This window comes from Plectropomus leopardus, chromosome 2, assembly GCF_026936395.1.
Source record: "Plectropomus leopardus strain MGB_pleo_1.0 chromosome 2, ASM2693639v1, whole genome shotgun sequence".
Lineage (NCBI taxonomy): Eukaryota > Metazoa > Chordata > Actinopteri > Perciformes > Serranidae > Plectropomus > Plectropomus leopardus.
In genome coordinates, this window is record NC_142177.1 from 3,319,612 (window position 1) to 3,345,458 (window position 25,847).

The 25,847-nt window shown below is 38.4% G+C and overlaps 1 protein-coding gene across 2 annotated transcripts; it reads right to left on the bottom strand.

Annotated features, from left to right (window-relative positions):
* Nucleotides 1–721: 721 nt before the first annotated feature.
* On the bottom strand, nucleotides 722–24,336 carry LOC121950489 (stathmin-3). 2 transcript variants are annotated; one of them, XM_088083042.1, is made up of 5 exons: nucleotides 24,181–24,336; nucleotides 9,917–10,012; nucleotides 8,230–8,408; nucleotides 3,632–3,827; nucleotides 722–1,023 (listed from the first exon to the last, which is right to left on the bottom strand). In XM_088083042.1, the coding sequence occupies exons 1-5, from the start codon at nucleotides 24,272–24,274 to the stop codon at nucleotides 968–970; spliced, it is 621 nt and encodes a 206-aa protein (XP_087939168.1). In that variant the 5' UTR covers nucleotides 24,275–24,336; the 3' UTR covers nucleotides 722–967. The 2 variants fall into 2 exon arrangements, with proteins under 2 accessions (XP_087939168.1, XP_042352443.1); XM_042496509.2 differs by having other exon boundaries at nucleotides 722–1,027; nucleotides 3,636–3,827; nucleotides 24,181–24,335.
* Nucleotides 24,337–25,847: the final 1,511 nt, after the last annotated feature.

Consider the following 25,847-nt stretch of genomic DNA (forward strand, 5'->3'; position numbering starts at 1 on the left):
CCATGTGGATATTAGATTTTTTTCCTAAACCTTACCATGTGTCTCTTTTACCTAAACCTAACCATTCATGACCTTCTTTAGGGTGGGCGAGTCCAACTAACCCTGGACTTTCATGTGGGAGTCCAGTGTTCACGTCCTGTCTGAATGTGATGTTTTTTTTCTACACCTTACCATGTGCCTCCTTCCCCTTATCCTAATCATCTGAGCCAGCATGTGTGTTTGTTGTTGTTGTCCCAGCGCTGGCTGCCATGTGCTGTTGTTGCCTGAACATAACCATATGCAGTGCTGTGTACAAAAACTGGTTGACAAAAAACAAACTGGAGTATGCAAAATGTGCCGGTCAAAAATTAGCTATGAAGACGTAATAAGTTACAATTATGTTTGACATTTATAAATTGCAAAAAAAAAAAAAAAACAGCAAGTCGAGGATAATATTAACATAGTAAGCCAGCTAATGCTTAGCTAACGTTAGCTTAACTGCAAAGTCATTTTTTCAATGACTTTTTTTTTTTTTTTTTTACAAATAATACAAACCTTAAAAAGCATTAATGATTGTTTTTATGACTTGTGACTTGATTTGGGACTTGAGTGCAAAAACCTGAGACTTGTGACTTGCAAAACAATGACTTGGTCCCACTCTGGTTTTAGCTAGATTTCTTTTTAATTACAGACTGCTGACCAGCGCTTTCTTCTCACTTACAAGACAAACTGCACACAGACCTTGTTTGGCTCAGGATTGGACTTTATTTCAGACTTCAAGTAGAGAATATCAGAGTATCTGCACTTCCAAATGTGTGTGGTTTACCAAAACAGATGAGGATCAATATTTGGTGCTGATTAACAACTAGACTGAGTCCTGAAAGGTGCACTGTAGGACGATAGTGGTGAATACTGAACAACAGGAAAGGTTTTGACACGCAGATGAGTCTTAAAAGTAACATCCACTGCCAGACAGTATAAAACCTGTTCAGCCCGACATGTCGGTCATAAGCTCCTTGTTCCTGCGAACCTCAGCAGCATGGACTTCCTGTGAAGTAAAGTAAAAAACTGTCACACAAGCGTGATACAAAATGAAACTTAAAGAATGCTAGAAGGAGGGGCTATTGCGGAACATGAAACTTAGAGACACTTTTTTTATTTATTTTTTTTAATCTCTGAAGGTTGGAAACACTGTCGACTGTTGAAACTTTCCGGAGAGTTAATGCATGCAAAATCAATGTGTTAGAAAGCCTTAATACTCTCTTAAACCTGTTTTTCAATCATATTAAAGTACCTTTCCTAGGTCATTTGTTTGTTTGTTTGTTTTTTTACTTTCTTTTCAGTTTTATTTATTTTTTTGTTTTATTTTGTTTGTAATTTTCAGGTAAATTTCTGATAACTTTTTGCCAATTTCATGTTGTTGTTGTTTTTTGTGATGCAATTTCTTGTTACGTTGTTCATTTTCTTTCTTCACAGGGTTTTGGAGAAATCAAGCCAGTTTTTTTCACGTTTCAAAGAGTTAATTTATTCAAACATTATTTTTCATTTGTCAGTTCCATTTTGTCTTATTGTGTGCTGTTAAAACAGAACAATTGAAGATCTGAGCTAAGAAGCTGATCTGGTCATCTTCATAGAAAACCAATCATTTGCCAGCTACTTTTCCAAAGATTTTATATTTATTGTGACTTTTCTTCACTTCCCTGCTATGCATAATGCATAAGAATGCATAACACTGTAGTATAATTGTAGTATAACATCACCCCAACAATATGTACACTGAATATGCAAAGATAAGATTTGTAGCAGAGGTTTCATCTACATGTGTTTACATTTTTTGAGATTAGATTGTGCTTTGTGAGACACTGAGTCACATGACATGTCTTATCTTGAGAAGAAGACTTGGCACCGTTGGTCTGCTGCCACCCACAGAACAAAGTGGTGTTTGCATTGCAAACACCACTTTGCATTGCTTCCTGAAACTTGTGATCTGAGGGGAGTGCCACAAAATACAAGCTCTGCTGCATTTCATGAGAAGTGAAACAGAAGCTGCCACTGTAGTCGGAGTCGGGGAACCAGGTCTGACTGGTCTGATTCTGACATCATATTGTCCAATGCATTATAAAGGTGCATTGGGACGGTTGAATGAAAGACTAATTCTGTGTGAATAACTTTAAGCTAACCTCAAATTTAACTGTCTGATGTAACCCTACATTAAAATTACATCCAACCCTTAAGAGTTTCATCATATCAAACCCAGTTTATGTCCTTTTGTCGGGACATAGACGTTTATTTGCTCTTTTGGAGTTGGACAGTTAGATGAGATAACTGATACCATGCTGTATGCTGACTATGAAGTGACAGCCAGCAGCTGGCTGAACATGCTCATACCAAACTTTCATATTTTGTGTATTTTTGTATTTCTCTATAAATAGAATTTGAAGGTTGGCAGTCACAGTTTTTAGTGATAAACTTTGTTTCTAAAAATGTTCTGAAGATGTTACAATTCTGGGTTGTAGTAATGTTTTCAATGGCAAGTTTTCTTTTAGTTTCCAGAATGTTCTTCTGAAGGTTTGGGTAAGATTGTCTGTAAACATCATCAAAACAATAAAAATGTTGGTTTTTTTTTTTCACATTACAGAAACGTTTCATAAAAATGTGTAATCTCAGACCTCAATAACAACCTGAAAACATGTTCTAAATGTTGCTTTGAAAACATTCTTCCTTTGTTTTCATAAAAAATTGTGGGAAGGTTTTATAAAAAGAACATTCTATGGTCTGTCACCTCTCTACATCACCAAAACCTCAGAATGTTGCAGTTAAAACACTATGTAATGGAAACACGTCAATGGAAACACCCATTTATCACAAAAAAGTTTTTACGCTTGCATGAGCTGATATTTCAGCAATTGTGTAATGGAAACAGCATTTTCAATGGAAACCCGCCTACTGTTCTATTATTTTTTTGTGTTCAATACCATGTGACAATGTCTTGAGTTACATCAGCACTGAACTTAGGGGCCTGTTCAAAGTTACTTTTTTTTCTTTTAGCACAAAGCCAAAATGGTTTGAGAGCCATTGATTGGCACTACTTCTACACTACTTCTGCACTGTGCTGCCCATAGAGTGAGGCTAACTTGGATAACTTGGTTATGAATGTAGACTTGGTTTGGCGCTCTGCTAACTTCAGTGGGGATAAAATGATTTAATCATGCAGCTGTCCTAGACTTTCAAAATGTTATCGTAGCAATTAGATTAAATCCTAAAAACGAGTCATTTCATGGGCGTTGTGACACTCAAACAAATGTATCCACTGATTAGCAGATGTCTCTTGCACCATGTACTGTAAGTCAATAGAAAAAAGTTTTTTTGGGCCACAGGGCATCTCATGACAGTGTAATTACACTGTTTGTCCACTATAAAATTGGCTTCAAAGCTCGGAGCACTTCCTTAGGCATGTATGGGATGCTGACTTGAAATAGGGAGAATTACGCCTTTGTTATTACCACTTTGCACCTACAATCAAATCATGTAGGTTTGTGTTGGTTGTGAGACAGTGTCAAATAAAGCAAACCTTGCTGGAAAAGAGCATAGTGCCCTCCTTGGATTAATAAAATAAAATTGATGTCACAAATGTATCACAGAATGAAAAGACTTGCTTTCTCACGCAGCCGCTGTTTGAGAGCATTGAGATGAGCCTCCCGGTTCTCCTTTTTGGCCTCCATCTTTTGGATGAGCTTCTCCTCTGTCTTCTTACTAAAGATGTTGTTTTCCTCACGCACCTTGTGAAGAACCTCCTGCTCATGCTCACGCTTCTCGGCCAGCTGCTTCAGCACCAGGGCCTCCTGGGACTGCAAGCAGGGTGGGGAGAGGAGAGAGTACAGATTTTTTGGGGGTTGACAACAGGGTGGAGTTGTCGTAATGATGATGGTGAATATGGCAATGAAGATTGGGGTCGGCAGGGATTCAAGAAAAACACAAACCATAGTCATGAAACAGAAAGTGTGTTCCGAGACTTGCTGAATGTTTAGTTTTACAGGAGCAATCAATAAGACATTTACTTCCCTGTCACACAAAACAACCATGACTAATCTACAGGGGTTGACTTGATGACTTTTATGTTGCACAAGTCACACTATTGCTCATGTTGTTTTTGTGACATCTCAACAGTAAATCTCTATCTCTATTATCAGCTCCAGTGAGTCATTTTATTATCTTTGGATTAGAGAAACACTTACAGGTTCCACTTGTTCTGCATGTTTAGGGCATGGTTTGTTCCATGCCATTCATATCATATTTAGAAGAGAAAGGCCCCACTAAAAAAGGAGAAGTGTTTCCTTAATGTTTTTTTTAAACTCTGTGTTCATATGTTAACATTGTGAAAACAATCCTAGTGTACACAGCTCTGCAAAACAAATGAAAATGTTGTGTTATACACGCTGGGCAAGTAGTTGGCAGTGTTACTTTTTAATTGTGCACCACAGAAGAACACCATGGGCCAGGATGAAGTGTAACCGTGACGTCACTGCTCTCACAGGATCTGTGCATTGCCAGTTTACATATCAACAAAAGGGGTGGCATTTTCAAAAAAATTACACTCTAAAAGCAGATTTCAAAAGTTTTAGTTTTTCAGGCAAAACACAGTTGTCATGTGATCAAAAGGCCAAGCCGCAACAATGTTTCTTGCAAGAAATGTTGACACCATGTAAATGGCACCTCAGTGTCTATGGCAGTTCTAAAGGGGGGTGGGAGGGTCAGTGCTTTTGTAATATTATGTCAGGACCCTCCACAGGCCTTACTAATTATGGCAAGTATTTTCATACATACCCCTAATTTATCACTTCAAAGGGAACACTGTTACCATTCATGGGCAGTGATGAATGATAAAGTGTAAGCTAACACTGAATTAGTATTCTTGTTGTTTTATGCTTGTCAATGGGCACCTTTCCATTAACCCACAAACACTCAAATTGCGGAAATTAAAATTGCATATATAAAATACACCTAATGGAAACACATCAATTTCAAAGAACTTCCATTTATCGTGAAAAGGTTTTTACATTCGCATGAGGTGGTATTTCAGGCAATTTGTAAAAGCCATATTTCGCAAAACTGCAACGGAAACACTTCTTTGGCTTTTATAGGTCATATGATGCTGTAGCTATGTGCTTGTCAGTAGGAAATGGCTCCCTCGGGCATGATGCAGCAGACGCTACAAGAGGTATTACTGCCTCACATAACTCTTTGAAAGATGAGCGGAACTAAGGCGCTTGTCTTTTCATTATCGCTCACATAACACGCCTATGTTGCCTTTGATTGGAAATAATGCGGATCATACAGAAGTTTTGAATCCACAATTTCTCTGTGTAATCGTGAGCTATCACCTAGAAATTCCTCATATGTGGTCACTATCATGTATAAGGAGCTTGCCATTACATTTTTGCTTGCATAAGATGCCTAAATTGCCTTCAGTTGGAAATAGGGATGGCTAAAGTGGTGGCTGTTAATGTTTTGAACATCCATTGCCATGCCTCTCGGAATGTTATTTCCAGAGAAATCACATAATGTTGTGAGAGAAAGAAGTCGCATAATATCAGTCAGTGGAAACACAGTCATCTTACAATTGTGTTTTATCAACATTTTAAAAATATCACTTCAGTTTTGCACAAATTTGTAATGTAAACCTGCCTAGTGTGAATTGAACCTTTGGTGGTGGTTGTATGTATCATTTGTGCTTTATTAGTACCCCTCAAAATCACTTACTAGCTCTCTATTGCATGGCGTTGCCATATGGCAACAATTACTTTATCTCATTTTATTAAAAGGCAGTAATATAGAATTCATGTTTTACTGTTTAGTTTGTCAAAAGGGGGTCTGCTAATTTGATAGGACAAATACACATTCTATCACATGACCAGGAAATCCTGTTCACATCCTCTTTTTCCATGGACATGTGGTACTGACCTGAAGGCTTCTAATTTTGACTAATCCCTTTATATTTAGGTAAAATCCCTTTAAGAAAAAAAATGAAATACTCTTTGGGGTAGTTCACTTTAAGCTCTTCCGCCAGAGCAGAGTGAGGATGAGCTAGTGGACAGTGATGAGGAGAACGATGTTGACATGAACTTGGATGAGAGCTGTTATTATGCATGAACCAGCACAATATATCACTGTGTCATGCACATACAGATGAAAGTTGGTTCCATCCTTATTTAGACCTAAACTATTAATGTAAACTGGAAATAACAGTGGGCCTTAAACAGAGCCCTGGGGTACAACATTAAAAGTGCCAGTTAGAGGTGAGCTTATAAAACTGGACACAATGAAACCTTTCTGAGAGGTAATTAACAAACCAGCCCACTGCCTGCTCAAATATACCAATACTAGTCAACCTCTGTATCGAAATAACATGGTCAGCAGTATCAAAAGCTTTGGTAGCTATATTTATTGACCTGCCCAAAGCTTTCAATACTGTTGACCATCTTATCTTAGTAGAGCCTTAGTAGTACAATTTAAAATAGTAAGAAATGTTTCACAAATTGCAAGTAAAAAAAAGTAGATTTAGAAAATTATTTAAAAAGATGTAGGGACAAATGTCTAGAGAAAAAAGAAAAAATAGGGAAAACTATATTTCTACTTATCATAATTACATGTTGAAAAGTTTTTTTCCAGGTCATTTCCTTTATTTTCTAAAACTTTCTTTTTCTTTTCTTCCCTGTTTCTTGTATTTATATTTTCCGGTGCAGACTTTTATTAACTGGAATCTTGTTTTCTGCTGACATCTAGTAATGTTTTGAGGGGTTATTGCAAAAGAAAACTGGGAAAGCAGATCTAGAAAGACGAGCTGGACGGAAGAAGACTCTGCGTTCATTCTTGTAGAGCAGGATTAGACTTGTTTCATAAACATATTTTGAGGTAAGCAGGTGTGGAGAGATGATGTAGGTGTTTATCGGTTTTGCTGGTGTTGATTAGAACATCAACTTCTGTACAATCAGCAAACCTGTTGAACTTCATTGTCTGATGGAGCATTGCAGGGAATTGCACCACGAGTTCAATGCTGCTTTACAACCAGCTTACTAATACATGGAGAAAGATCTGTGATTACAGTGCTAAAGACTTTTCTTTACTTTCGTCTAGGTGTGCAGCCAAAATATTGCAATATAACCTTAAAACAATAACAACCACTGGAATGAAATTCCTTTAATACTTCGAGTGAGGCTTTGGTATTCACAATAAAAATGTATTGTCTGCGACAGACAATTTCATGGTTATGAAACTGCAAAATGGGCTCTGAAAGTTAATGCAAGGAAACCCATGAGGAATAAAACATGAACGCTAACCTGGCATTCCTCACAGTGTGAACTCTGTTGATGATGTTCTGAGTAACACAGTTTTACTGTGTGGTGGAATAACATGTGTCAGCCCTTATGTGTGTTCACATAATGGTCACTGAGAGTGGACAGTTAACCCTTTGAAGACTGGATTGTCATCAGTTTTTTGTGCAGCATTTCAATGCCTAATAAGCTATCTGACCCTTTCAGACAAATTGCATTTATTTGTTTTTAAACATAGGGAAAAAAGACAGTGAGCAACTTGACAAGAATTGTCACACACTGCAAAAGATAGTAGTATGTGACAAGAAAATGACCTTAAAAAAGGGGAAAATTACAAGAAAAGTATATTTATGATCATTTTCAATAAACTCACAGACTTTTCTTATTATTTTTAATTTCAGCACTTTCTTGGGACTTTTTTTTCTTTTCCCTTTTCCTTTTCTATTTTGTGCTTATTTCCAGGTATTATCATATAATTCTTTATTATTTATTATTGTTATTATTTTTATTATTATTATTTTACTAATTTCCTGCTAGTTTTCGGGCCATCTTTTGAAGTCGCTTTTTGGTTGGGGCAGCATCCACCACCCCATCAGGGGCTCAGAGAGTTGATTTATTTATTTTCATTTAACCTTAATATAACCAGAAAAAAAACTCTTGAGATTAAAAATCTCTTTTTCAAGAGTTTCCTAGCAGAGACAGGAAGCAACATAAGTTACAAAAAGACAACATAGGACAAAAAAAATACCAAATCAAAAAATGCAACACCAAAAGAAACAATGTAAAAAAACCAAAAAGAATACCACAAAGTTACTGCAAAGAAAGGATTAAACATGTTAACAGAATCATTAGGGTGAAAAATGTAAAAAAAAAAAATCTTAACTAAGAAGGAGTATGATGTGATGGCAGATCTGCTTACCTTCCTCCTCTCCTCAGCAGCCTCCAGCCTCTTCTGGACTTCCTCCAGGGACACCTCCCTCCTCGGGGGGGAGGGTAGGGGCTGATGCTGGCTTTTGTCTCCAGAATGATCGAGATCCTTCAGGATAACCTCAAACGATTGGCCCGATGCTCGTTTGTTCAAGCCCTTCACCTCCAGGTCTGACACAGCCAGGATCCAGGTGGATGAAACACAAGTTAATGAGCTCTCTATCAGGTGGAACTTATTTCTTTCTTTCTGCCTGATTTTTCATACAGCGGAGGGAGGTGGGTGAAATATCTGACTGTGTCTCGACATTGTTGTTAAAAATACTAAGGGCTGCCCTAAGGGTTTAAGGGTTAAGGCGGTGACCATGAGAAGGGGGGTTCCTGCCCCCCAGGAAGTTTTTTTTTTTAGGAAAAAGATCTATTTTGATGCTTTTTTAAAAAAACAACAAAAAAAGTACTATGGCATCTTCATCTTTTTTTTTTTTTTTTTTTAAATTTATTTCCCAGATTAATTATGAATTCTGACAGCAAAAATATTAGCAGTGATTAGTAGTAAATAGAAACAGAATTGCGACTGCAATCATTACACTTAAGAAAATTTTGAAGTACTAGTACTTGAGTATTTCCATTTTCTGTCACATTTCTATTCCTCTACATCTCTCTGACAAACATTGTTGGTTTTACTCTATAACTTTTATTTATCTGCAAAGTTATTCTGAAAACTTAGATTAATAATACAACCAACAATTCAATGATGATGAATAATTGTAGATGAAACCACCCTACAGTATATTTATCACATTTAAGGACTCTTTCTTGCATGAGATCTAACAAAATGTGCTGCTTGAGTGACACTGAGGACCCAAAACCTGTGTTTTTGATCAATGCTATCATATTTTTCAAAGCTTCAATACATGATAAGATAACATAAGATTAGCCTTGATTGTCTCCCTTAGGAGAAATTTGTCTTGGATAACTGAGAGACTCAGGCCACGTGGCCACACAAATGAAATGAACGAAAATACACAGCTTGGACTTTTTAAAATATATATATTGGCCTGTTTTATTTTTAAAAATTAATTTAAAAAAATGAATATAGCAAGTTTAGATTTTAGGCATTCATAAAATGTTTGGGGCTGAAGCCTCAGACTTCAAGGCCTAAAAGCACCACAGATTATCATCATATCCCTGTGTTCTTTGCTGCACTCTGTACGGCCTAGTTAACAAGTCATGTCTTTTTTTTTTTTACTGTGTTGTAGCATTAACGACTTCCAACAACTACAGGCCGATTCAAAATACTATCCTTCAGATAAGAACAAAGTGTTATTTGTTTCTGACCTTGGCAGGGACTAATTCATGCTGGAGGGCTTATCTGCTGTTGTCTTGGCAATGATTCCGCTGTTTGAACTGTCCCTCTGTGCTAAATTTCATGTTACTTCCGACCAAATCAAAGCACACACCATAGAAACATAAAGAAAAGCAAAAACAGGAGTGGAGAGAGTGGACTATTTTCAGCACGACAAATGAAAGCTCATAAAATTATTTTTTAGAGACATCAGGACATCTGGATGGATAGAAGAGACAATAAATCAACTGTTTGTGAGGTAGACAGACAGACAGGCATGCACACACGTGTGCGCGCGCACACACACACACACACACACACACACAGTCAGACTGACCTCCATACTGATAGAGGCTGTTGGGATGTGGCTGTGTGTAGAAGCAGGAGCAGAGCAGAGACAGCATGGACATCTCCTTGATCTTGTCTGTGTAGGCTGTTACAGAGAGATAAAAAACAAATGTTACATCTGAAACCATAACCTGAAAACCCTTTTAATTTCTTGGGCTGAATTAAACTTGAGTTTCCTCTATAGGGAATTTGGAAGTAATACAACAGCAAAAAAGCAGGATGATTGAAATAGGCCTTCAAAGGGCACGAAAAACTATTTTTGTCAGATAAAAACAAATCTCAGGTCTGTCTGTTCTCTCTCCCCAGGTGTCAAATACAAACGCTTTGTCATGCCCATCAGTTTGTTATTTCAGTGCTGAAGGCACCCTTTGGCTTTTTTATGAGTTGCAGCTTCAACTACTTCAAGAATCAAGATTTAAAAAAACTTTGTCAACTTTATCACATAGTGACAGAAAATTGCCTTCTGTAGGGGGCTCCAACGACATGAAAAAGCATTCACACCCTTCGAATGTAAACCCATCCACAGCCACACTTGACACTGAGAGCAACTGACATAGAAAAAAGCCCACATATTACAAGTAGTGGAGGCGTATGGGTTTTTCATCCAGGAGATGGCAGTATTGTGTTTGAAACCAGTCATTACCAAAGTAATTTTAACATAATGTTAGGTAATTCAGGTACGGATGTCACTGATAACCGTCTGGTAACGTTTTTACCTCACATTACGTTACGTAACAGACACAGGTACCTGGTACCACTGTTTTTGGTACCTGCTCTCCTGGGGTTCCAAAAAAAGCCAATTGGGGACTAAGAGGTACTAAGAGGTGACGTGAAACACTGCAGACCACTGATTGGTCGGAATGAATCGTCACTGTGTCATTGCATTATCAATACGCAGCCATGCCAGCCAATTTTAAACAGCCAAGCTACTGTAGCGGCCGCAGTTTTGTATCATTTTTTTTCTTTCCCAAAATGACAACCAGAAAGATTATGCCGTGGTCGCTCAAGGTGGTGCAAACGTTCCTCACTTTGTTGGGCAGTGTATCAGTGTATCCAGCGAGTGTGAGTATGTGCGTATGTGTGTGTCGTGTTGAAGATGATGTCACAGCAGTTTTGCATGGTGTTGCTATGAAGACTAGCTACACTGAGGCAGTACTATCTTCTAATAGAAAATGACCCCCAGAAAAGTACCCGATACCAAAGACAAGAAGAGCAGAATAGAGTGGGTTCCATGTAATGGACCTACACCTATAGATACCCTAAAAGGTGGCCTGCGCATCACTGTCAGATGCTGAGGGGTGTGACAAAGTGTTGGTATTTGATGACCTGGAAATGACAACGGCTTTGTTTCTCCATTATAACAACCTTGTCTCATTCCAACTTGTCAAAAAATTACGCTTGGTCCGTGGCCCTGGACGACACATAGAGGGACCCTTTAGCACTGGTATGTGACACACCAGTGGCGTTTTTTTTCTTGTTTTTTTCTTTGTTTTTTAAGCTGATGTCAGTATTGCGGCGAAAACAAGCACAGGCATATGTGTGTAAGACAACTGGTAAAAGAGAAATTTATCTGCAAGCATAGTGAGGAGTACTCAAGGGCAGAAGATAAAGGTATGCAGGGAAATGGAATGATCTGCCGGTGAAAAGCAACACCGTGTCGAGCCCATGATATATATATTTGCATCTTTGAACATGTTAATGCAGCTAGCTGACTGTCTTTCAGCAAGGCCAACAGAAATAGAATAAAATCTAAGACATATTCTCACAAAACATTAAAATTGATCTACCTTGAAATGAATGGCTCTTTGAAATGCAGTCCAGATTAAAAAGGAAAGGCAACTTGTATTTCTCATCTTTTTATTCTTAAAAAAAAAGACCAAAAACTGCTGTTGAGCAAGTTAATTCAGGACCCTGGATGTTATGGTTATATCAAAAATCTCACATCTTATGTTCATCATCGAGAAATTGTGTGTATATATCTACATATGTGTGTACATTAACCCTTTGAAACCTGATAAAATGGCTTGATTTCAGGTTAATGGCTGTCAGCCTATCAAAAGCAAAATTAGCCAAAATCAACATCCCAATCTTGATCAAACATGTACTGATTCGTCTGTCTGAGTAAAGACAGTTTGTTCTGTTCAAAGTGGAGAGTGAGACTGTAAGTCATAAATGTGACATCATCTCACATGACTTTGGGTATTAAAATAGCGCTTGAACCATCACTTTTGATGTCTGAAAGCTTACATTGCGTGACTGAAGCTGAGGCACACTACAGTGCCTTTCAGGAAAAGTTGTTATTTTTAGGAAGTTTCTGAATTATTAACAAACACTTCAAAAACACTCTCTGACTCCACAACCCTCTAATATAACACTGCGGTGCTTGCTGCTGTATTTGGATGAGTGATTGTGCCCACCAAGCTTCCCTTCCATGTCGCCAACTTTTTAAAGCACCAGGATTCAAATTGGGATCATGAGAAAATAATAAAACCAAATAAATCATTGTAATTCGTTTTAAATGACCACAAATATTCAGACATATAGCAAACCTTGGGGCAGGATAGTGTTTTGTTCTGTTCTTAATCTTCACCATGAACTATTTCATGAAGGCAAACGTGTCATGATAGTGATCCAAGAAAAAATTATCGCCAAACTTGTTCACTACCTTCACCTTCCAAGACACTAAAGTTCTTCTAAAGTAAAACCTTTGCCAGCCATATGTCAGCCGCCTGACATAATACCGCTCAGCAAATGCATGCCCTCTGAGGAACTCAGTGCATTCATTATTTAAAAGTGCAGCAAGTTCATGTGTGTTCCAGGGCTGTGGCACATGGCATCAATCTCACCATCATTTAAAAGGAGGAAGGTATCATTAGAGGTAACATCCACAATCATGGCATCTGGTCCAACCTGTTTATTCTTAGTAACCGAGAAGGAAGCACACAGCACGAACCATCAGCTGTGGGATTAAACTCATATCCTCAGAGACAGTTCACACGGGAATTATCCTGTTTGGTATGAAAGCACAACAACAAACTTCTCAGGCACATTATTGAACCAATAAACAACTTCAAAGGAACAAAAGTCACTCAGGAAATGAGCAGGGGAGTATACAGAAGTCATTTTATGGCCTGCAAATAAAAATTGGCAAGGTTGGCCCTTGTGACCAATTTTCTATTCGTGGGCAGGATCTCAAGGTGCAGCCAAAGGGAGGAAGGGGTCTGGTTTGGGGACCTAAGAATTGCATCTCTGCTCTATGCAGATGATGTGGGTTTGTTGGCTTCATCACATTATGACCTTCAGCATGCACTGGGGTGGAGAGTCTCGTAGACTGAGGCCATGGTTCTGGGCCATTAAACAGTAGATAGTAGGGAAAGAGGGAAAGAATTACTGCATCAAGTGAAGGAATACAAGTATCCCGGGGTCTTGTTCACAAGCAAGGGTAAAATCGAGCAAGAAGTGGTTTGGTACAGTGTCAGCAGTGGTGCAAGCGCTGCACCAGATTGCAGTGGTAAAGTTGAGCCGAAGGCAAAGTTTTCGGTCTACTTGCCCATCTATATTGCACCCTCACCTATGGTCATGAGCTTTGGGTAATAACCGATAGGATGAAATTAGGTATGCAAGTCAAGCCCCCAGGAAGTGTGCCATGCTCTGATGCAAAACTTACATAGTGGCCGACATTGGAATTACATTGTCACGTGATGCACACTGGCCCAGAAAGGCTTTTCCCCATTTGCTTAATATTGGTGATAGGATGATATTCTGTTGTGCAATTGATGAGCAGAGACACCAGTTGAAGTTTCAATTAGGAAACGTTTATTACGAGCACTTGGGTCGATACAGGAACGAGGGAAACATGCAAGTGGTGGATCGACGACGAACAGAGAAAAGACTGGGGTATTTATGCAGTTATCATGACGTAGATGGTTGGGATCAAATTCTAACATATCAGGGACTAAGGTTCTTCTGAGAAGTGAGGAATGTGTGTGTGTTACTAAATTTGCTGGCACTGGTCCATCTCAGGTATCTATGGTCAACTTGCAGGAACCAAATCCTTAATTCACTGGATAATTTTTTTGAGACATGTTGACCATTCAGAACGCATTTTTAAATAGCCATTATTTAAAACGTTAAGTCCTAAAGTAATAAAATGCGCCATTTTCTGAATACAGAGATATTTCTCCAGACATAAAATGAACGCGCATTGGACCTGCGGGACTCCACCACGTGCACACGCATCTAACTCTTGGAGTCCCTTACACAACACAGGCTTCGTGCCAGCCGTAGTAATGGATATTTTTGAATCATAATTCATCATTTTGACCATTTTACAACACATCCATACACTGTTGGCTGTAAAGCCTGTAATATGGACGTCTCACCGTGTCTGTATCAGAGACCATATATACAGTCTGCGGTCTGTATTCAAACTACCGGTTATCAGTGAGCAGCGTGGAGCACTAGTGACAGTTACTAAACGGTACTGAACGTAGTATTTACTTAAAGTTGAGCTGTGTAATAATACACGGGGCAATATTACAAGGCACCGCCTTTTATGATATTTTTGTCGGCACAACACATTTTGATTCTGTTAATTTAATTTCTCCGGTCGTGATTATGATATGATTCCCGGATAAGTTGTATGTATATTTGTGTATCTGTGTGTTTAGAGAGATAGATATACCATTATCTGATTATCACGTAAATATTAAAACCGACAGCACTGCTGTCGTTATACCATCGATTAGCGGCTGTTGCTACTAGGAGAGGAATGCTCGTGAACGAGCGCCGTTTGCTTCGAACACTCGGGTCATTTGTGTGAGCAAGCCAGTGAGTGGGAGTCAGTGCTCGGGTACACTCGGCTGCACTCTGCCGCGTTTGGCTATCGTTAATCACTACTACGCATGCTCTATGGGCCAGTAGATCCAGGCATTTTACACTTTTCCAAACCCAGAAAAATAGTTTTCTCTGCTTCATGCACCACTGAGCAGCTCTCATAGGAATGAATGAGGCCCCGCCCCCACGGCTACATTCAGATTTATAACAGATCCATGATGCAAGCGGCTGAAATGAGTTTCACCTGGAGGGTGGCTGGACTCAGCTTAGAGGTAGGGTAAGATCGAGGATGCCCCCTGTTGGAGGTGTTCCGGGCATGTCCAACTGGTAGGAGGCCCCGGGGCACACCCAGAACACACTGGCCTGGAAACACCACGGGATCCCCCAGGAGGAGCTGGAAAGCATTGCTCACAAGAGGGACATCTGGAGTACTTTGATGAAAATGGATGAATAGTTGGATGGATGGAGGGGCAAATCTGGCCTTTGTTAGGGTGCTGGGTGGCCCTGTGTCCATTTTCTCATTCACAATGAAAGTAAAGTGATTCATGGGATTTTTTCAACTTTGAATGTAAATAAAGAAGCAGAGTGTGTAGAAAAAGCATCACATTCAAGGGTGTTTATCAAAAAAGGAGGATCCTTGAATGTCTTTAAACTGTAGAAAATGCAAAGCAAGTTGAGTATTCCTGGCATACTGAATGAGATTATATACTGAATTTATATAGTGAATATATTACATTTGTTAATTGTCAGTGTATTAGATTATGTATTGCAATACCAGCAGTAACATAATTATGTATGTATATAAGATCTCATCTCTCTTCCAAAGAGGCTAATTGAGAAATAGGTTTTCAGGGCCTTAGACATGAATGACTAAATTACAAACACTTCATAAAGTGCAAGTGTAAATTCTGATCTGTTAGAGGGGATGTGTGGGATAAAAATCCTCCCCTAGGTCAGATTTATGAGATCTTTACCTTATCTGGTTGTGTTCCTAATAACGAAATTTTTTTAAAAACGAATGTGAAATAGGTTTTACTTATTCCTCACAGATTACACACAAAAACAGAGCTCAGTAATGCATTCACCTTTTATGCTGCTCACATTCCCCTCCTGTTGTGGGCCTAGTTGGAAATGAATCTATTTTTTGATAAAAAAGGAGTAAATACATCCCACAGATGCTTGTCCTCAAGTAACCCAGCAAGTAATTTGTCCTCGACCCTCTCTACACCATAGCTGCAAAACAAACCAGTCCCTCATGAAGGCTTCTTCCTCTCTCTCTCTCTCTCTCTCTCTCTCTCTCTCTCTCTCTCTGTGTGTGTGTGTGTGTGTGTGTGTGTGTGTGTGTGTGTGTGTGTGTGTGTTTAAACCAGTCACAGTACCAATGGGTGCTGCCAAGGTGACATCATGGAAGTGTAAGCGAGTAGGCAGCCTCCCAACCATGAGCAAAACACCTGCAGTATAGTGTTTCTCAATATATGGTGCAGGTCTAACCCTGCAGGTCATGGAGAGGATGCCACACGTCTCCAATAAAAGAGTTTAATTGCATTTTAATTCAATAAAATTGAAATGATAACAAAATGACAATGGCAAAAATGAAATATATGACAGTTATTATCTTCATCACATACAGATCTTCAGAGTGAAGATGGTTGGACAATTAGCTTTCCATAGACCTCTGTGTGTACTGCAGTACAGTTCAACAGAAACTCCAGCCTCCACAGTGATCATGCAGCTGAATCAGCACCTCTCTGAGGATTTATTGCATCACTGCTGGCTTAGTCTCAGCTAGGTGTCCCTGATAAACTGGCAGGAGTGTATTCATATAAACATAGATCCAGGCCATAACTTTATTTGCACCACATCTGACACCGAAACACGCCCTCTGCTGTTCAGAAATGCAGATACCAGTTTGTTGAAACAGCTGATTTCATTAGCTCAGGGATCCTTAACTTGCTCTCCTTGGGGGCCACTTCTTTAAAATGACCGGCGGCCACAGGCCGGTCACAGCAGTCACATACATGTTTCTAGAAGTTTGGGACATTAACAGGGTTTTGGGACATTTCTCTGGTATTAAGACATTTCTCGGATTTTAGGATGTTTCTAGGTTTTGAGGAAATTTCTAGGATTTTAGGACATTTCTCAGGTTTTAGGACAATTCTTAGATTTAAGGATGTTATAGGATTTTAAGAAATTTCAGGATTTTAGGATGTTTCTTAGATTTTAGGATGTTTCTAGGATTTTAGGATGTTTCTAGGATTTTAGGAGATTTCAGGATTTTAGGACATTTCTTAGATTTTAGGATGTTTCTAGGAGGTTAAGATGTTTCTGAGACTTTAGGACACTATGAGACTTTTAGGTTTCTAGAATTTTGGGATTCTAAGATTTAAAGACAGTTTTGGGACATTGGGACATTTCTGGATTTTTAGCACATTTTTGGGGTTTCAGGTTTCAGGACAAGGATTTTACAACATTTTCTTGGACGTTTTTAGGAGTTTTTGGACCGTTTTCTAGGATTTTATGACATATTTAGGATTTTAGGACATTTCTAGGATTATAGCATGTTTTAAGCTTTTAATACATTGTTGTTAAAAAGTTGTAGATCTGATACAACAATTAGGCTAATGTTAACAGTACAACACTATATGTGTCATAGTAGCCTCCACAGTGTAGTTGGTGTGATTCACAGTGCTAAGTGTTCCTCAGTAACAAGTCCTGAGGGCTGACTAAGTGATGAGCTGTGACTGAAGTTTTTCTCACTGAGGTTTTTGTTGAGGTTTTCCAGCTGCAGGCCAAATTCAGACAGGGGCATATCCAGGGAGTGGCCTGGGGTGGCACAGGCCACCCCTGAAATCTGATTGGCCACCGCAGGTGCCACCCCATTATGACTGGCTATCTGTTCAGCAAAAAAAATGATCAAACTGTTGAAAAGTTTGTTTACACAGGCTTATTCATTTTAATTTTTTGGTACTTAAATTGTGTTGGCACTTTAAACTTGCTATTGTACTATTTACTTTAGGAGGAACAATTCCTGCAATAAAGTAAGGAAGTGTTATTTTTTTGTGTGGTGTCATTCTGATTGGTAGGTCTATTTATCATTTGAACTCAACCATAAACAGGAATGTAAGACACTACAATGTTCGTAATTAAAGTAGGTATGGGTAGAGGAAATGCTGACAGGCGTGCCCACAGCAGCACCCATATTTCATGCCACTCCTGCATGAGTCAGTGCCCCACTTGGGCCACTCCCGAAAAAAAAAGTCTGGAGACGCCACTGAATTCAGAAAACCTTCTGTACAGAAGTAAGTCATGGTGTGATGTTGTGAAGAGAGAAAAACAGGACGTTACTTCAATGTCCAGGATGTGACTGAATGGCAGGAAGAGGAAGAGTGGGATTTGTGCATTCACCACGAGGTCATTTATTATTGAGATGCTCATCAGGACGGATGCATTAGACCCACTCAGCATGCCATGCTGTCTCTCTGCCCCTGCCATGCAGAAGAAGACTCTTCTTCCTCTTCACAAAAAACTTAAGTCTCCAAATCTGCTGCCGTCAGCGGCTGTTGGTTTCTGCCTACAGAGTTATTGCACTGAGTGTGGGTGAAAATGCCACACCACACCACTAAAAACTAACAAGCCACATATCGTCATGCTCATCTGCACCATTAAAATCCGACTGAAGTCATACACTCAAACAAACACACACACATGCACCCAGAGGCTCTTAGTGGCTTCACATTTTTATAGCCAATTAAAAGAAGATGATCAAGCAAGAGGAAAGAGTGAGAGGATCTATATGATCCCAGCTGAGAGATATTATACATCAACATACTGTATTTTATGAGTCTGCTTTATTATAACCAAAGGGGTGTATGATCTCGAGGGGTATTATTTGTTTGAATTGTTGTTCTGCATATTGCAAAGGTAATAAAGTTAACCTTGAGAAAAATACTTCACCCACCACATGCAGTGACTGGACAGATGTTTAAGGGTGATAAAGTCAGCAGGGTATGAATCTCCTCCTTAACGCTTTAAAATCATCACTAAGAAAAAAGTAATGGTATTTTTACCCTTTGCATTTTTTTATTTCCTAGGAGCTGTAACTAGGAAATAAAAACACACACACACACACACATAGGTATTTTTTTTTTAACACACCAAATTACTTTTTATATAAAAGGGCTCTACTAGTATTATTTCCAAGTATGTATTCTAGATATTACAGTAATTTGAAAACATCTCAGAAATGGTGAAAAATCATACTGAAATTATTTCTTTCATCAAATATATAATGTAAGAAAATTAAATATATGGTATCAACAACAGTAAATATTTTTATTTTTTTTTTAAATTTTATAAATATTTTTGATTAATTACATTAGCATCACTACTCTTGCCATAAAAAGGCCAATTCAACTCTTTGCTTGCTCATGACTTCAGACAGTAAAAAAACATAATCCCAGAAAGATTTCACAATATATATTATGGATAACATTAAATGTGTCCATTTGATAACAATGAATGATCAGAAGGTAATTTTGTGCTTTAGCAATTAGTCAATTTTAGCCCTTTAACACCGGGACTGTCATCAGTTTTGTTGTGGTGCGTTCAGACACCTTTCACAAGTGTATAAACCTCTGAAACCTGAGAAAATTGCTTTGAATTATTTTTGAAAAACTTTTGAAAAACTGCAATGAGCAACTTGGAAATATATATATATATATATATATATATATATATATATATATATATATATATATATATATATATATATATATATATATATATATATATAATTATTAAAAAAAACTAGGGAAAATGCCCAGAATAACTCCAATGATTACATTTATAATGGAAATTTATAAATGTAATCACTGGAGTTATTCTACAAAAATAAAACGTTGTTCTGATATAAACGTTTTATAATATAACGTTTTTCTTTTATTTTTTATTTTTTTTAGCATTTAGCATTGTTGCCTATTTTAAGGTAATTTTTATACCTTTTTGTAAATGTTTCGCTATTTTTTTCCCCCATTTTTTGCTGAGTTGCTCATTGCCTTCTTCATCTCATGAAGAAAATGAAAACATTCTGCTCATAGAAAGCCAAATTGACTGTTTGGTAGAGCACATTTTTAATTAAAAAATAATAATAATTTGACCCTTGTGCAAATTTCATTTTTTTGTAAGAAGTCATATAAATGTGGTCATTCAAACTTCTGAACATGTAAAAAAATATCACACAATAATAGCGACAGTGATGAACCAACAATGTTGTAAAAATAATGGTGGCATGGTTCAATCCTGCTCAGCCCTGAAAGCACCTGGGAAACAAACATGATGAATCCATTTTTTCACAATGTTCTTCTTGAGGGAGTAATGACAGCTATACAATATATGGCTAATGGTGTGTGTTCACACTCCTCCACTGTGTAGTGCATAGTGAGTCACACAGTGAGTAGACAGCTCAGAGGAGTGTTTGGATCTTTGCAGCATTACACATCACTTCATCAGTTTAAACTAGGGCAAGGTAAGTGTTTGCTAAGCTCCACTGGAGATCCACCAGCACAGTCAGCTCTGTTACTCTTCCGAATCCTCAAAATGGCTGACTTGTGCACCACACAGTAGCATAATGGATGTAATCAAATCTTATTTCAAAAGGGGGAAATGTGTTCATTATTCATGTTCAGACTCCTCGCTGTGAGCTGCCTGCAGAACATGACATCAGCTGTGAATTCCTGACTTTGTTTTCTCTGTGTGCTTTCAAGCCACTATAGCTTCCCACTGTGCTCTACTGTGGAGGTTATTGTAGGTAATGAGCTTTGTGTGTGTGTGTGTGTGTGTGTGTGTGTGTGTGTGTGTGTGTGCATCACAGAGGTGTGTACACAATAGGAGTACATGCGTGCGACAAGGAACAGGTTGAAGAGTGGCTTACACAGCCAGACAGCGTGCAGGGTTTGATACATTATTCATGAGTTTGGTGCAAAAGGAAAGACTCAATATTCAAAAGAAACAATATCATGCCTGGTGCAGCAGAGACATTTTCTAAATGACTCCAATATGACAGGCAATATATGGAGAATATAAGGAATAGAAAGAAAAAATTCTTTGGGCTAATGTCAGTTCACTCAGATCATAAGAGGGCTAAAAAAGATGAAAGAGAGCAGCTGTGGGAGAGGGAAGATGGGTGAGTTTGGAGGATGGAGGATGGTGCGTGAAAAAAGTGATTGAAAATAGTATTCAGCTGGATCCTCTGGCCCAAGCATCGCATGGACCTCACATCAAAAACAAGGAAGCATGTGGAGCACATAGATCACTGTTTGCCAGCAAGCTTCCAGTTTTTATTTTTTAATCCTGTGTGCATGTCCCCTTTTCTTTAAATCATTCTGTAACCTGTCTCTAAACTCAGATTTTTTTGTGAGGCCCATGAATGCACTGCAGGTGAAACTTATCATGAATTATTTTTAACTCAGCAGCAGTTTGAGTCATGGTGTGGATAACAGATCAGTTGATCCAGTCAGAGGAGAAGCAGAGTGCTGAGTGAGTGAAAGCAAACTTTTAAACGCAGCATAATCAACCGTTAAGTTTCACTTCTACTGCACCTGGTGTTCTACAGCTCCTTCAATGACAACAGTATGCTCTGCGTCCCGAGTGTGGTGCAAAGGATAACAGCACAGAACGTACATTTCAGTCACGCTAGAAAATCTTTTTGTGGAGACAGATGTTTTAGTTGTGGAATAAATGAATGTGTGGGAAACCCTGGAGATACAGCACATATAGATGACATGATGAATTGATAGAAATACTGTCCTATGAGAATGAGTGTCAGTCAGTAGACCCACCACTTTGGTCCAGACTGAAATATACCTGCTATTTCTTGCATTTATATACATTTAAATCAATCTAGCAAATACCTAAATGTTGTATATGGTACATTATATTGGTAGTATAACAAAAATAGATAATAAAAATGTAAAATGTAATGCAATGTAAAAACTAAACTCTTAAGGTTAAAAACGTTGATGCACTACCCTGCCTTACAGTGAACCTTACATACTCATCATGAACCTTCTTGCCCTCCTATCCTGTATCCTTAGTGCATTGTGCTTTATTATTGTATCATATTATTACTATTGTATTGTATATTGTAAGATTGATGTTCGATTTGAGCATCTTTTTAGGAGGACGTTAAAGGAATACTTTACCCGTAAAACAATCATTTGTATATGAATCACTCAGCGTGTTAACTTGAGTTTGTGAAGAAACCTTTGTTTTTCATTCCTTCACAGTTAACTAAGAATCCAAATTAAGGCAAACATAAATTACATTATAATCATGGTCCGCATTAGACAACAGAAAAATAATATCACAACATCTATATACAAACTCTTATAAAACACACACACACACACACACACACACACACACACACACACACACACACAGCATAATCCACGTCTAACTTATCAAGACTCAGTACTTTACAAACACATGCATTTCTGCTTAAGCGTTACCATATAAAACACCAATCAGTGCATGTGTTAGTGCTCTATTTAAGCAAAGTTCAAATGCACCAGCATGCCTAGTTGTGCATTTTTGTTGTAGGAGCAGCATTTGTGATGGCATGATTTAAACCATTACATTTTAGCAAAAATGCACATGTTTGGGAATTACTGAGTATATGACTGGAATAATGAGATTTCTGCACATTCGTGCTGCATGAGTTGTGTGAGAGTTTGTTAACGGATGTTTTGATATTTTCTGGCTGTTGGTTACCACAGTCCTTGTTTACTTCTATTCATGAAAAAATAATCGCCTGTTTTGGATTCTGTGTTCACTGTGGAGGCATGCGTGAAAAATAGTCATCTTCATAAATTCAAGGTAAAGCAGTGAGTAGTAGATATGTCAATGATCATTTTGTTGATGAAGTGAAATCAGTTGTTGCAGCTTTAAGGATTCAATACTTCAGTAATATAAAATATGTACTGACATCCAGGTTTCCTATGTATCCTAATAACTTCAGTGATCCTCTGACTCATTATACCATAATTTATTCAAGTTCAAGTATTATTAAGCCTAAACATAGTTTTAAAACATCTATCTATCTATCTATCTATCTATCTATCTATCTATACATACATATATATATAAACAATCGGGGCTGAAGCCTTGGATGCCCAGGCCTAACAACGCCCCTGACTGAGGGTGTGCCGACTACCATCTACTGTAGGTAACACACTGACAATGGATAACTACCTCATAGAAACCCATTTCAAAATCGCCAAACTATCCCTTAAATTTGGCATTTTGTGTGAAATGCCATATGACAGAGCGTCATGTCTTTGCACAAGATTAACACAATGACTAAAAGATGTCACTTAAGATTATATGCTTTACTTTACACTGACGATTATAATTATACTTAAATTCGGCAACAACATGACCCCTTTAAACCCTGTGCAAATGTGTGTAATTTTTTAAAAAAAAAACAAGGGAAAAGGGGCAGTGAGCAACTTGGTAAGAAATTAGTAGATATAGAAAATTATTTTTAAACAGCGAAGGAAAAATATCTAAGGAAAAAGAAAAAAAAAACAGGGAAAAACTATATTTATAATGATCATATTTACGTATTTAAAATTACGTTACAGAATTATTACAATTTTAAGCATTTTTTGTCTTTTTTTTTCTTTTGCTTTTTTTAAAATATAATTTTCAGGTAATTTTCTTTTTTTCTCATATCTTTTTACCAGTTTCTCGCTAATTTCTGGGTCATGTCTTCTTTCGTTGCTCATGTTTTTGACAGAAATAAAGCCAAGTTGCTCAGCTTTCATGGGGTTAAAACATCTGACCTAATGACCTAAACATAAGATGAACTTTTTACCATGTGATCTAGAGAACCTCAATAAATATTGTAGCACAATCAATGTTGGGATAATACTGTGAGAATTAACCCAGTGTTCATTTTGTCTTCACTTATTTGCAGTATAAAGTCACCATAATGATTTTGATGTTAGATGCATGCTGCATTTCCAGCTTCAGTGTTAACCTGTGCGTAGTTTCTTCTTGTGTTTTTGATCTGCATCAGTGAGCTGGCTGTTGGTCAGCTGTGGACACTGCAAATAAAAGATCAGCACCTGCTGTTTCTAGAAGAATCTAGCTGCGCGTACATGTCTGTATGGGACTACGGGAGGTTCTCCTCTCTACATCAGAGCCCCTGTGCAACCAGAGAAGAAAACCCCAGTTGCCATGACAATGGCAGATACACCCCACCCTCTGAATAATCATATTGACTTAAAACAATACAGCCCTCCCCTCCCCCGTCACACACACACACACACACACACACACACACACACACACACACACAAAATATCCAAAACATTTCAATTAAGGACCGAGCTGGTGTGGAACGTGTCATCTTACCTGATAGTGTGCTGGTCATTGTTGCTGACAGTGGAGGAAGAGGAGAGAGCTGGAGGATGCTGCTGGATGGAGGAGAGAAGAGAATGTGAAGCATTCAGAGAGACAGGATCCAGGAGGAGGAGGAGGAGGAGGAGGAGGAGGAAGAGAGAGAGAGAGAGAGAGAGAGAACATGGGCTGGGCTTGAGTGTCTGTACCCATGATGGTGCAGCACACAAGTCTATGTGCCTGACATGGATGGATGTACACTGAACAAAAATATAAACGCAACACTTTTGTTTTGCTCCCATTTTTCATGAGCTGAACTCAAAGCTCTAAAATATTTTCTATATACACAAAACATACATTTCTTGCAAATATTGTTCACAAATCTGTATAAATCTGTGTTAGTGAGCACTTCTGCTTTGCCGAAATAATCCATCCCAACTCACAGGTGTGGCATATCAAGATGCTGATTAGACAGCATGAATATTGCACAGGTGTGCCTCAGGCTGGCCACAATAAAAGGCCACCCTGAAATGTGCAGTTTTGTTTAATTGTGGAGGTCTGGGGGGGTCAGAAAACCAGTCAGTATCTGGTATGACCACCATTTGCCTCACGCAGTGCAACACATCTCCTTCGTGTAGAGTTGATCAGGTTGTTGATTGTGGCCTGTGAAATGTTGGTCCACTCCTCTTCAATGGCAGTGCGAAGTTGCTGGATATTGGCAGGAACTGGAACATGCTATCGTATATGTCGATCCAGAGCATCCCAAACATGCTCAGTGGATGACGTGATGGGTGATAATTCTTTCTTCGTTTAAGTCTGCACATGGGATGTGTTGGCAGTAAGACAAATACAGAGTATTAGCAATTGTCATTACTATAAATATATTATCAGAGCCTCTAAAGCTGCAGATCATACAGCCAGAACAGAAAACCAAAGGATGGTGATGCGCTTCGTGGTTTGAGAGATGGCAAGATGGAGGAGTTGTAGGAGGGTCGTGTAGGAAAGCTCTCACAGTGATGGTGACAGTGAAGAGGGTTTGCAGGGAGGGGCTCAGGGGTCAGAGGTCGTGAGGAGTATTACTCAGGGATAGGTCACTTCTTGTAAGTGAATCAATGCTATAGACTGGAATGATGCACCATCACTCTGAAGACAGGCTAAGATTACATTTTGTGGTTTATGGATCCAGTGTATTTCAGTGATGTAGTCCACTCCCACAGGGTGAGTGGAAATTTTTACAACACTCTTTAAAAATTCATGTGATTCTATCCGGTATAGTTTGTAAGAGTTGTTTCCTCTCTTGTTGATCATATCATACAGGATGAATTATGGAAGCTATAATGTTAATTAATCATACATCACAGCACCAGGCAGTGCATTGATTTAACACCACTCTGAGTAAACAAGGACAGGTGCATGCGTGTGTGTGTGTGACTGAAAAACATTAGCAATTCAAATATTCCATGGATTCCTGCTGGCTGGAATAATACAGGGTGGGCTTTAAAGCAAACCACAGAGGAAGAGCATAATAGATCAGATTTGTAGACTCCTCAGTGCAATATTTTTGGGGTTTAATGCAGCATGGTGATAATGTATGTAGGACCAAATCTGCCGTAATAAAAAAAGAATGATTCAATCACTAAATAATTAGGAACAAATTTTGAAATAAAGTTCAGTTATCGAAG

Bases quoted from the DNA above. Each gene is read 5' to 3' on its own strand.
- LOC121950489 (XM_088083042.1), bottom strand. From the start codon at position 24,274: ATGCTTCACATTCTCTTCTCTCCTCCATCCAGCAGCATCCTCCAGCTC. The intron at 10,013-24,180 runs GTAAGATGACAC...TCTCTGTAACAG, and splicing joins AATGACCAGCACACTATCAG to CCTACACAGACAAGATCAAG. The intron at 1,024-3,631 runs GTCTTTTCATTC...CTTCACAGGAAG, and splicing joins GCGGCTGCGTGAGAAAGCAA to TCCATGCTGCTGAGGTTCGC.